Source organism: Mytilus galloprovincialis, chromosome 2 (assembly GCF_965363235.1).
Source record: "Mytilus galloprovincialis chromosome 2, xbMytGall1.hap1.1, whole genome shotgun sequence".
In the NCBI taxonomy this organism is placed as follows: Eukaryota; Metazoa; Mollusca; class Bivalvia; order Mytilida; family Mytilidae; genus Mytilus; species Mytilus galloprovincialis.
Genome location: NC_134839.1, coordinates 30,879,662 through 30,892,530, shown reverse-complemented (window position 1 = coordinate 30,892,530; position 12,869 = coordinate 30,879,662). Strand labels below are relative to the sequence as shown.

The window sequence follows — 12,869 nt, the reverse complement described above, 5'->3', positions numbered from 1 at the left end:
ACCAAACTCAATATCTTATAATTTTTAGGGGAATTCAATACATGTGTTGGGTGACCATAGGTAACCAATTTCAATATATGTGTAGGGTGACCAGAGGTCACCACAGTTAATTATCTAAAACGTGAAAGTATGTAACAAAATTCAATATCTGTTTAGGGTGGCAAGGTTGACAAGAGGTTAACAAATTCAGTATCTTATAATTATAGGTAAATTAAATGTATGTGAAGGGTGACTAGAGGTTACCAAATTCAATATATGTGTAGGGTGCCATTCAATATCTATATTTGTGTCCGGTAATTAGAAGAACCACTGTAAATTTATCTGCAAAGGGAGTAAGGTTAATAAAGTAACTATGTATTTGTATTAATTGACCAGTGTAACTGTAAGCACTATTAGTTTCTGTGTAGGGTGACCAGAGGTAACCAATGGCAGTTTTAAGGTACATGAGTTCGAGGCATACCATCTTTTTAGTTATATGTCATGAGAGTGCAATATAGGCCATTAGGTTATTTTTTTTCTGAAAAATAAGCCATGTCACTCAATTTAAGATATTAATAGAGTAAAGGGTGAATCTTCTATACATTTTCAATTGTTTGTTTGAGTGAATCATTATGATTATTGATTATTTGTGTATTAATTTTTACTTTTTGTATCTCTCTCAACAGTATCCTTTGAAATATGGTTATTCCGGAACTTTGCATTAAGCTCATATCCGTATTGTATAACAGCAATTATAAACTGTGTATCCCCTTAGTAACGTACTTTCACTTTAAACCGGAAATCATGTACTATTTTTTGTCGCGTATAGACTCAATTTTAACCGTTTCTGTTCAGGTGACCAGTGGGCACCGTTCAGCGTAACTATTATCCTTGATACGTCTTTAAATGACCGACCTCTATTTAGACTATAAATATTCGAATTGTAGACGTGATTTTAATACACTTTAAATCGATCCCTAAGTACATTCATTATACATGTTCTATTTTTATCACGGTTAAACGACCAATACAACGTGTACACAACATGTATACATATATGTGTGAAATGTACGATAAATGATATGTTCTGAAATGTATGTATTTTACTTTATCAATCGTTTTATTTGTTTTAAATGAAATAGTCATTATTTTTTTCTAATAGTCTTTCGTCTTTCTGCTTATTATATAATTGCTCATGTATAATTCTGCTGGAAATGTACTATGTTTTTGGATGAAATACTTTAATAATATACACTTGACCAGTACACAGGTAGGATCCTGTATTTAGACATTATACATACTCATGGAAGAACTATTCGTTTTCAAGATGCAGATATAGGTCGTATTCATTTTGTTTATATTTAGCAAGGAAATTCTTAATAATAGTCCTTTGTTTCACATTTTGTTAGTTCTAGAGTGTCTCAGTTTAATTTCCCCTCTTTTATAAAATTATTGGGTTTTTTCATAGATACATTTGTACAGAGACATAGTTATATAAATTTATTACTTGATAATACCTTAGATAAAATATAAGACAAAAAGTGACAAGACTAGTTTCCGATAACCTAGGGCTTTTCTCTGTCCCAAAGGTCTGGTAACAGATTAGATTGATATATCATCGAAGTTCGGAACAGTCGGTATTCCAATAGGTATATACTTATTGTGTTCTGGTCGAATTGTTACATATTCGTATAACGCAAAATTCAATTCTACTCTTGTTAGTGTCCTGATGTTCAATCTTATTCAATCATTCTTCTCTTGTTAGTGTCCTGATGTTCAATCTTATTCAACCTTCTCTTGTTAGTGTCCTGATGTTCAATCTTATTCAATCATTCTTCTCTTGTTAGTGTCCTGAATTTCAATCTTATTCATTCTTTTCTGGTTAGTGTCCTGAATTTCAATCTTATTCATTCTTCTCTGGTTAGTGTCCTGAATTTCAATCTTATTCATTCTTCTCTGGTTAGTGTCCTGAATTTCAATCTTATTCAACCTTCTCTTGTTAGTGTCCTGATGTTCAATCTTATTCAACCGTCTCTTGTTAGTGTCCTAATGTTCAATCTCATTCATTCATCTCTGGTTAGTGTCCTGAATTTCAATCTTATTCATTCTTCTCTGGTTAGTGTCCTGAATTTCAATCTTATTCATTCTTCTCTGGTTAGTGTCCTGAATTTCAATCTTATTCATTCTTCTCTGGTTAGTGTCCTGAATTTCAATCTTATTCAACCTTCTCTTGTTAGTGTTCTGATGTTCAATCTTATCAATTCTTCTCTGGTTAGTGTCCTGATGTTCAATCTTATCAATTCTTCTCTGGTTAGTTACCTGATGTTCAATCTTATCAATAATTCTCTCTGGTTAGTGTCCTGGTGTTCAATCTTATCAATTTTTCTCTGGTTAGTGTCCTGATGTTCAAATATCTTCCTTTCTAAGATCAATCAAGCCTGCATCTGTGAAGCTAAAAATAAAGATACTAGCAAACTACAGAACTGCATTCTATCGAGACCTTCCGAAATTGTCACAGATGACCGACTTTCTAAACAAGAGTATGGTCTTGAAAAACGATGATAGTCCATCGGAAAAGGACGATAAATGGCTGACCTGTGTTTAGAGAGAGCCATATCTCCTGCACGTAAAAGACACCCTTGTAGAGCAGTGTGCGGACAAAGATGTTCGAGGAACAAAAAAATTTAGCCCTAGTTATCATCGGAAACCTTAAAAGATGTTAAATTTGATATATCGGTATAATTCAAATGATATTGTAAATATTTTCATTGGGTCCCCATTTTAAAGACAAATATTTGTACTTGCCAGTTTCAAACATTAAATTATAAATTTATAAATTTCTGATAACTACTTCAATTAGAATAGCTAAAACAAGAAAAATTCTTGTTGGAAAAGATTGAATCCGTCTCGATGGTCGCTTCGAGTGCTTGGGTCAGTTGTTAGATACCCTGTCGGATCAAACAAAACACTTTAAAATAAGTATTTACTGTTTTCCCGCTAAGAACACGACAAAAAGAAAATCGACTGGTCGGCTCGGAGTAAGAAAATGTCGGGGTAGGATGACATATCATCCCGAGGACTGTCTCTGTGATTGACAGTAAGCCTATTAAAAAACGGACTCAGCGTGTCAGTCTAGTACAAACAGGGTTCATAGCCACATCTCATTAACATCTCCTGATGTACATCTCAGAAGTGTTTGTTATGAACACAATACTTTTAAATTGTCTTGAAAATATTTATTTCATTTTGAATTGAATTTATTAGGTAAAATGAATACAGCACATATAGCAATGATACTTGTGATCATATAATAGTTAGAAGCAGTATATATATATATATATATATATATATATATATATATATATATATATATATATATATATATATATATACCGAATAATACAGTCGTTATATTCCGCTGATCTACAATAATTCATAGTTTACGCAAGTTTGAGAGATCGAGTACTGGAACTGAATTTTTCGGACTAAGAAACAGTTTGTTGGTTACTGCTCCTAATAAAGGAGGAAAAAGATACAGAACATACAAACATACATATAATATTGTATCGGTATTGGAACTTGTTAATAAATGGTAATGATTGCACGGTAGTATTTCCTTGTCCATAAGGGATAATGATAGCCTTTTTAGAATGTTCACCACTTTCTAACACTGCCCAACATTCTACATTCACAGTTAACTGAAGTATTTTCATGTTAATATTCAGAAATGAATTTGAATGTGTATCATGACTGTTTACCTTTTTGCTATTTTAGAAACCCTAAGGCCACTAGTGCTTTTAGGTCTTTTATCATGAATGCAGTGAATACAAAATGTGTAAAAAAAATCTCAAAAAATCATTATTATCTGTTTGTAAGATTATTTCATATTTTTCTACACTTGATTCATCCCTCAGTATGGGTAAGTATGTTCATTTGATACTGTATTGTTTGTCCAATCACACTGTTCAGATACATTGACTTAGGTAGGGTACACAAAAGAGCAACTTAAATTCTGGAATGCAAATACTGCCGTCCTATCGATTGCGTGGAAAACGAAAAGCCTGGGATGATGTAATTTTTAATGGACACCATTGCACTATATTAGTTATATATAAAGTTGAATTCTTTGATTCGTCTTTTTAACGTCATACCGACTGATAAATTGGACCTCATTTTTTTAGTAGTATAGATTATTACTAGTACACGGCCGACACTCGGCTAACCGAGAGATTGGTCGGTTAATCTAAATTGAGTATGCGGCTATATGGGCGATTGGTCTGTTAATCGGGTTGGTTATTTAAGAAATAATTCTATCCTGCCATGCTCTATGCTCATTTTAACATGGGTAGGCATTATATTTGTTAATATCTTAATACCGAGCGTTAGCGAGGTATTAAATGTTTACAAATATAATGCCTACCCATGTTAAAATGAGCATAGAGCATGGCAGGATAGAATTATTTCGATTCTAATAGGAATATTTGAACTTTTTCACTTCGAAGCGAACCTATAGTAGACGCTCGGAATGTCGCCATTTTGATTTCATGAACCAAAAACGTTATAGAAAATCAGCAGTTTATCAATAAAAAAAGGAACAGAAACATTTAAACTTACTTTTAGAATGTTTTTATTTAATTTCCTAGCGAGCAACACCAACAAAAATGTCCATTTTGATCTCTGGCGTTGTTCAAAATTCATCTGACGTTGCAATTTCAATTGTGACGTCAATCACGTGCAGCCCATGTTCTATTTGAATTAGAACATTGGCTTTGTACCCAAAGCTTAAGAAGAACGTCATATTAGAAACGTCTGTTAAGAGTAAAACGCACAATTTTATGTTAAACTCTATTAAACATACAAATTTTTGGCATATTATAAGAACCAAATCAAAAAAAGAAAAGTGTCTGACAAAATGATATCTATCATAGAATATTTTCCACCTGTAAAAACATTTCATAGTCTGCGCAGTTTTCAGTAAAACTAAAAGGCGTCGCGCAAGTATGTATAATTTATGCTGATACGCATAGCAATTTTTTAATAAAAGGCGAAACAAAAATTTTTAGATATCATTTAAAGGACACAAAATAGTACTTTGGTTCTAAAAAATAAATTGACATTAGTAAATATTTCATAATTGTAATATAACGTGAATAATACCACGTTTTAGTGAAAATTATGGGAATAAAGTCTGTTAATGGGTTGGACAACTGAAATTGTGTCAGTTAAGAGTTATTTAGCCAAGACAATAGTTTTGCTACATTTATATTTTCCCATTGAAAGAGTAAAGAATGAGATATTCTTGAGTTAAAAAAAATGACAATACGGTGCAACAGTATCGTTCTAGTAAGAGCATTTTTATTTTGACTTTCTTTGCATTTTATTGAAGGTTGTGTCACTTCCATATAGCATGATATGGTTTGGCCGCTGGAATATGCATGAATTTAATATCAACGTTTTCAATCAGCCTTAATTTTTGAATCTGTTCAAAGTAGCACGTTCTCAAATCCGACTGAACGTGTTTTTCTAATACAACACAGGGGTACATATAACGTGTTGTCGTTCTCATATGCACATGCTATTTGTCACTGGACGTTAACCCCTAATTTTAAGGGCATACGATACAGTTACAGGGGAGGTAATGACGTTGCTAACGTAAAATGTTATTTTCGCGACGTCAAACTATGACATATCGGGAAAAGATGCATTTTTCGACTGATTTTTATCATTCAAACTGATTTAATTTGAAAACGAGTACATGGACCCCTACTGTTTAAAATGAAAATTCCGAATTTTGAGCAAATATACAAAATTTCGACCTCATTTTACTCAAAAAGTAGCACATGAAGGTATATTTTTTATTAAAAATTTGATTTAATCAGGCAAACAATAGCCTATAGGGAAAAGATTCGTTCAGGGATAGTCACATGTTAAACTATATTTTCGAAAGTGATCAAAAACGGCGGATAGCAAAATGCATATTGCACAGCAAAAAGCATATTGCACGGTTTATTTATATGTCGTTAATGTATAGGAGACAATATGATATCTATAAAATTCAAACTAAATCAAATGACGATTTTGATACAAATATGGTTGGAAATTTAATAATATAACAATTATAGCCTATGTATGAGGTCAATAACGTATATATCGACCCAAAGAAGTATATCGACCTAAGATTTCGTCCTCAGTCAATATACTTCTTTCAGGTCAATATATTCTTGTATTGCCCTCTTACAAAGGCTATAATTGTATATTATTCCACTGTTTATACACATTGATAGTTTAATCAATATCTGATTGGTTGAGACTATCCCACGTGTCATTGAACAAATCTTCATATCTCCCTGAGGCACGGGAAATAAATGTATATTATTCTTTCTCTATTCTTTATATTTTAGCATCCCAATATATTTTACTTACTGATGTTTAGTTACATTACGACGTTTATCTCTGATTTATATACTGGTTACCAATGAAGATGACAAATTGGTGTCATTCATTATGTAAACAGAATCCATACGATATATGCTACCATTCTAGGATGAAATTAATATTACTTTAATATATCACTTTTTGAAACCATTTTTATCAATTTTCAATTTCCATTGTCTAAATTGTTAATTGTTCATGCGTTGCTATCGTATATTTTATGTTTCATTGCTCATGTGTTGTTTCCGTATATTTTAGCTACTCGTCTTGAGCCTACCCATTTGATCCGATAACACCCCATATAGCAATAAGATTATATTTTAATTGCCATTCATAACTCTTAACAGACCAATTAACAGACCGGGTTTTATACATCCGACCCATTAACAGACCAGGTTTTTAATAAAGATTGATTTATGTCACCAAAATACAGATTTTCGTGTAGATTTTTCACACAAACATATCAATATGGTCAACAGACATAATGCCTGTCTTTTTTCGATGTTCAAAATATTGCATGCAAGTAAAATCAACCAACGTGTTATTTTTGTGTACATTTTGTGTGTGTAAAATGTGTATAAATTTATTGATGAGTAACCCGCCTTTTCATTTTATAGATCGTACATCGAAGCTAGAAAAATAATAATTACACCACTGGATTCAGTATATTGAATTGTTTTGTTAGACATGCATAATGTTTATAATAAAAATATATTTAAAAAGTAATACAATGAAACATGCTAAACTTTTAATGATTTTCTCAATAACACCTGATTAACAGACTTTAGCCAACCCGATTAACAGACCAACCGCCGATATAGCCGCATACTCAATATAGATTAACCGACCAATCTCTCGGTTATCCGAGTGTCGGCCGTGTAGTATGTTAAATGTTGTTATATACTTTCAGGTCAGATGAAGTTAAGGTATTGGTTGTTGGCGATAGTGGTGTTGGAAAAACCTCACTCCTTATTACATATGTTACCGACTCCTTTCCTCACCCGTATATTCCGTCCGTAGCAGATTTTGACCACCATATTATTAGAACAGTGGAGGGACAGAATATTAATTTGACATTATGGGACACAGGCGGCGGTGTAAGTATGTTTACAGTAAACATTATGGGACACAATCGGTGTTGTAAGCATGGTTACATTTAAAATTATGGGACACAGCATTTAAAGAAAAACTAACCATCAGAGATATGACTAACCATCAGAGATATGACTAACAATCAGAGATATGACTAACCATCAGAGATATGACTAACCATCAGAGATGTGACTAACCATCAGAGATCTGACTAACAATCAGAGATATGACTAACCATCAGAGATAGGACTAACAATCAGAGATATGACTAACAATCAGAGATATGACTAACCATCAGAGATAGGACTAACCATCAGAGATATGACTAACAATCAGAGATATGACTAACCATCAGAGATATGACTAACAATCAGAGATATGACTAACCATTAGTGATATGACTAACCATCAGAAATATGACTAACCATCAGAGATATGACTAACCATCAGAGATATGACTAACAATCAGAGATATGACTAACCATCAGTGATATGACTAACAATCAGAGATATGACTAACAATCAGAGATATGACTAACCATCAGTGTTATGACTAACCATCAGAAATATGACTAACCATCAGAGATATGACTAACCATCAGAGATATGACTAACAATCAGAGATATGACTAACCATCAGTGATATGACTAACAATCAGAGATATGACTTACCATCAGAGATAGGACTAACCATCAAAGATATGACTAATAATCAGAGATATGACTTACAATCAGAGATATGACTAACCAGCAGAGATAGGACTAACCATCAAAGATAGGACTAACAATCAGAGATATGACTAACCATCAGAGATAGGACTAACCATCAGAGATATGACTAACAATCAGAGATATAACTAACCAGCAGAGATAGGACTAACCATCAGAGATATAACTAACAATCAAAGATATGACTAACAATTAGAGATAGGACTAACCATCAGAGATAGGACTAACCATCAGAGATATGACTAACAATCAGAGATATAACTAACCATCAGAGACAGAGATGTGACTGACCATCAGAGTTAGGACTAACCATCAGAGATATGACTAACCATCAGAGATAGGACTAACCGTCAGAGATGTGACTAACAATCAAAGATATGACTAACAATCAGAGATATGACTAACAATCAGAGATATGACTAACCATCAGAGATAGAACTAACCATCAAAGATATGACTAACAATCAGAGATATGATTAACCATCAGAGACAGAGATATGACTAACCATCAGAGATAGGATTTACCATCAGAGATGTGACTAACCATCAGAGATAGGACTAACCATCATAGATAGGACTAACCATCAGAGATAGGACTAACCATCAGAGACATGACTAACCATCAGAGATATGACTAACCATCAGAGATGTGACTAACAATCAGAGATATGACTAACAATCAAAGATATGACTAACAATCAGAGATATGACTAACCATCAAAGATATGACTAACCATCAGTGATAGGACTAACCATCAGAGATATGACTAACAATCAGAGATATGACTAACCATCAGAGATAGGACTAACAATCAGAGATATGGCTAACCATAAGAGATAGGACTAACCATCAGAGATATGACTAACAATCAGAGATATGACTAACCATCAGAGATAGAACTAACCATCAAAGATATGACTAACAATCAGAGATATGATTAACCATCAGAGACAGAGATATGACTAACCATCAGAGATAGGATTTACCATCAGAGATGTGACTAACCATCAGAGATAGGACTAACCATCATAGATAGGACTAACCATCAGAGATATGACTAACCATCAGAGATATGACTAACCATCAGAGATGTGACTAACAATCAGAGATATGACTAACAATCAAAGATATGACTAACAATCAGAGATATGACTAACAATCAGAGATATGACTAACAATCAGAGATAGGACTAACCATCAGAGATATGACTAACAATCAGGGATATGACTAACCATCAGAGATATGACTAACAATCAGAGATATGACTAACCATCAGAGATATGTCTAACCATCAGAGATAGAATTAACCATCAGAGATGTGACTAACCATCAGAGATAGGACTAACCATCAGAGATAGGACTAACCACCAGAGATATGACTAACCATCAGAGATAGGATTAACCATCAGAGAAGTGACTTACTATCTGAGATAGGACTAACCATCAGAGATAGGACTAACCATCAGAGATAGGACTAACCATCAGAGATATGACTAACAATCAGAGATATGACTAACAATCAAAGATATGACTAACCATCAGAGATATGACTAACAATCAAAGATATGACTAACCATCAGAGATAGGACTAACCATCAGAGATAGGATTAGACTAACCATCAGAGATAGGACTAACCATCAGAGATAGGACTAACCAACAGAGATAGGACTAACAATCAGAGATATGACTAACCATCAGAGATAGGACTAACAATCAGAGATATGGCTAACCATAAGAGATAGGACTAACCATCAGAGATATGACTAACAATCAGAGATATGACTAACAATCAGAGATATGACTAACCATCAGAGATGTGAATAACCATCAAAGATGTGACTTACAATCAGAGATATTACTAACCATCAAAGATATAACTAACAATCAATGATATGATTAACCATCAGAGATAGGACTAACCATCAGAAATATGACTTACAATCAGAGATATGACTAACCATCAGAGATATGACTTACAATCAGAGATATGACTAACCATCAGAGATATGACTAACAATCAGAGATGTGACTAACAATCAGAGATATGACTAACAATCAGAGATATGACTAACCATCAGAGATATGACTAACAATCAGAGATATGACTAACAATCAGAGATAGGACTAACCATCAGAGATATGACTTACCATCAGAGATATGACTAACCATCAGAGATATGACTAACCATCAGAGATGTGACTAACAATCAGAGATATGACTAACAATCAGAGATAGGACTAACCATCAGAGATATGACTAACAATCAGGGATATGACTAACCATCAGAGATATGACTAACAATCAGAGATATGACTAACCATCAGAGATATGTCTAACCATCAGAGATAGAATTAACCATCAGAGATGTGACTAACCATCAGAGATAGGACTAACCATCAGAGATAGGACTAACCACCAGAGATATGACTAACCATCAGAGATAGGATTAACCATCAGAGAAGTGACTTAATATCTGAGATAGGACTAACCATCAGAGATAGGACTAACCATCAGAGATATGACTAACCATCAGAGATATGACTAACAATCAGAGATATGACTAACAATCAAAGATATGACTAACCATCAGAGATATGACTAACAATCAAAGATATGACTAACCATCAGAGATAGGACTAACCATCAGAGATAGGACTAGACTAACCATCAGAGATAGGACTAACCATCAGAGATAGGACTAACCATCAGAGATAGGACTAACCATCAGAGATAGGACTAACCATCAGAGATAGGACTAACCATCAGAGATAGGACTAACCATCAGAGATATGACTCACCATCAGAGATGGGACTAACCATCAGAGATGTGACTAACAATCAAAGATATGACTAACAATCAGAGATATGACTAACAATCAGAGATATGACTAGCAATCAGAGATATGACTAACCATCAGAGATAGGACTAACCATCAAAGATATGACTAACAATCAGAGATATGACTAACCATCAGAGATATGACTAACCATCAGAGATAGGACTAACCATCAGAGATAGGACTAACCATCAGAGATAGGACTAACCATCAGAGATATGACTAGCAATCAGAAATATAACTAATCATCAGAGATAGGACTAACCATCAGAGATATAACTAACAATTAAAGATATGACTAACAATCAGAGATAGGACTAACCATCAGAGATAGGACTAACAATCAGAGATAGGACTAACCATCAGAGATAGGACTAACCATCAGAGATATGACTAACAATCAGTGATATAACTAACAATCAAAGATATGACTAACAATCAGAGATATGACTAACCATCAGAGACAGAGATATGACTAACCATCAGAGATAGGATTTACCATCAGAGATGTGACTAACCATCAGAGATAGGACTAACCATCAGAGATAGGACTAACCATCAGAGATAGGACTAACCATCAGAGATGTGACTAACCATCAGAGATAGGACTAACCATCAGAGATAGGACTAACCATCAGAGATATGACTAACAATCAGAGATATGACTAACAATCAGAGATATAACTAACCATCAAAGATATGACTAACACTCAGAGATATGACTAACCATCAGAGATAGGACTAACAATCAGAGATATGACTAACCATCAGAGATAGAACTAACCATCAGAGATGTGACTAACCATCAGAGATAGGACTAACCATCAGAGATAGGACTAACCACCAGAGATATGACTAACCATCAGAGATAGGATTAACCATCAGAGAAGTGACTTACCATCTGAGATAGGACTTACCATCAGAGATAGGACTAACCATCAGAGATATAACTAACCATCAGAGATATGACTAACAATCAGAGATATGACTAACAATCAAAGATATGACTAACCATCAGAGATATGACTAACAATCAAAGATATGACTAACCATCAGAGATAGGACTAACCATCAGAGATAGGACTAGACTAACCATCAGAGATAGGACTAACCATCAGAGATAGGACTAACCATCAGAGATAGGACTAACCATCAGAGATAGGACTAACCATCAGAGATAGGACTAACCATCAGAGATATGACTCACCATCAGAGATATAACTAACCATCAAAGATATGACTAACACTCAGAGATATGACTAACCATTAGAGATAGGACTAACAATCAGAGATATGACTAACCATCAGAGATAGAACTAACCATCAGAGATGTGACTAACCATCAGAGATAGGACTAACCATCAGAGATAGGACTAACCACCAGAGATATGACTAACCATCAGAGATAGGATTAACCATCAGAGAAGTGACTTACCATCTGAGATAGGACTTACCATCAGAGATAGGACTAACCATCAGAGATATAACTAACCATCAGAGATATGACTAACAATCAGAGATATGACTAACAATCAAAGATATGACTAACCATCAGAGATATGACTAACAATCAAAGATATGACTAACCATCAGAGATAGGACTAACCATCAGAGATAGGACTAGACTAACCATCAGAGATAGGACTAACCATCAGAGATAGGACTAACCATCAGAGATAGGACTAACCATCAGAGATAGGACTAACCATCAGAGATAGGACTAACCATCAGAGATAGGACTAACCATCAGAGATGTGACTAACAATCAAAGATATGACTAACAATCAGAGATATGA

The 12,869-nt window shown here is 34.1% G+C and overlaps 1 protein-coding gene across 3 annotated transcripts in view; it reads left to right on the top strand.

The window, feature by feature from the left end:
• The first annotated feature begins 964 nt into the window (after nucleotides 1–964).
• LOC143063356 (rho-related protein racA-like) overlaps nucleotides 965–12,869 on the top strand; it is a 41,316-nt gene continuing 29,411 nt past the window's right edge. Inside the window, exons 1-2 of one of the 3 annotated variants that reach the window (XM_076235465.1) lie at nucleotides 965–1,073; nucleotides 7,322–7,508. In XM_076235465.1, the coding sequence (XP_076091580.1) occupies nucleotides 1,057–1,073; nucleotides 7,322–7,508 (204 nt within the window). In that variant the 5' untranslated portion in view covers nucleotides 965–1,056. The remainder of the gene's footprint in view (nucleotides 1,074–7,321; nucleotides 7,509–12,869) is intronic. The other 2 variants (XM_076235464.1, XM_076235463.1) reach the window with 2 other exon arrangements.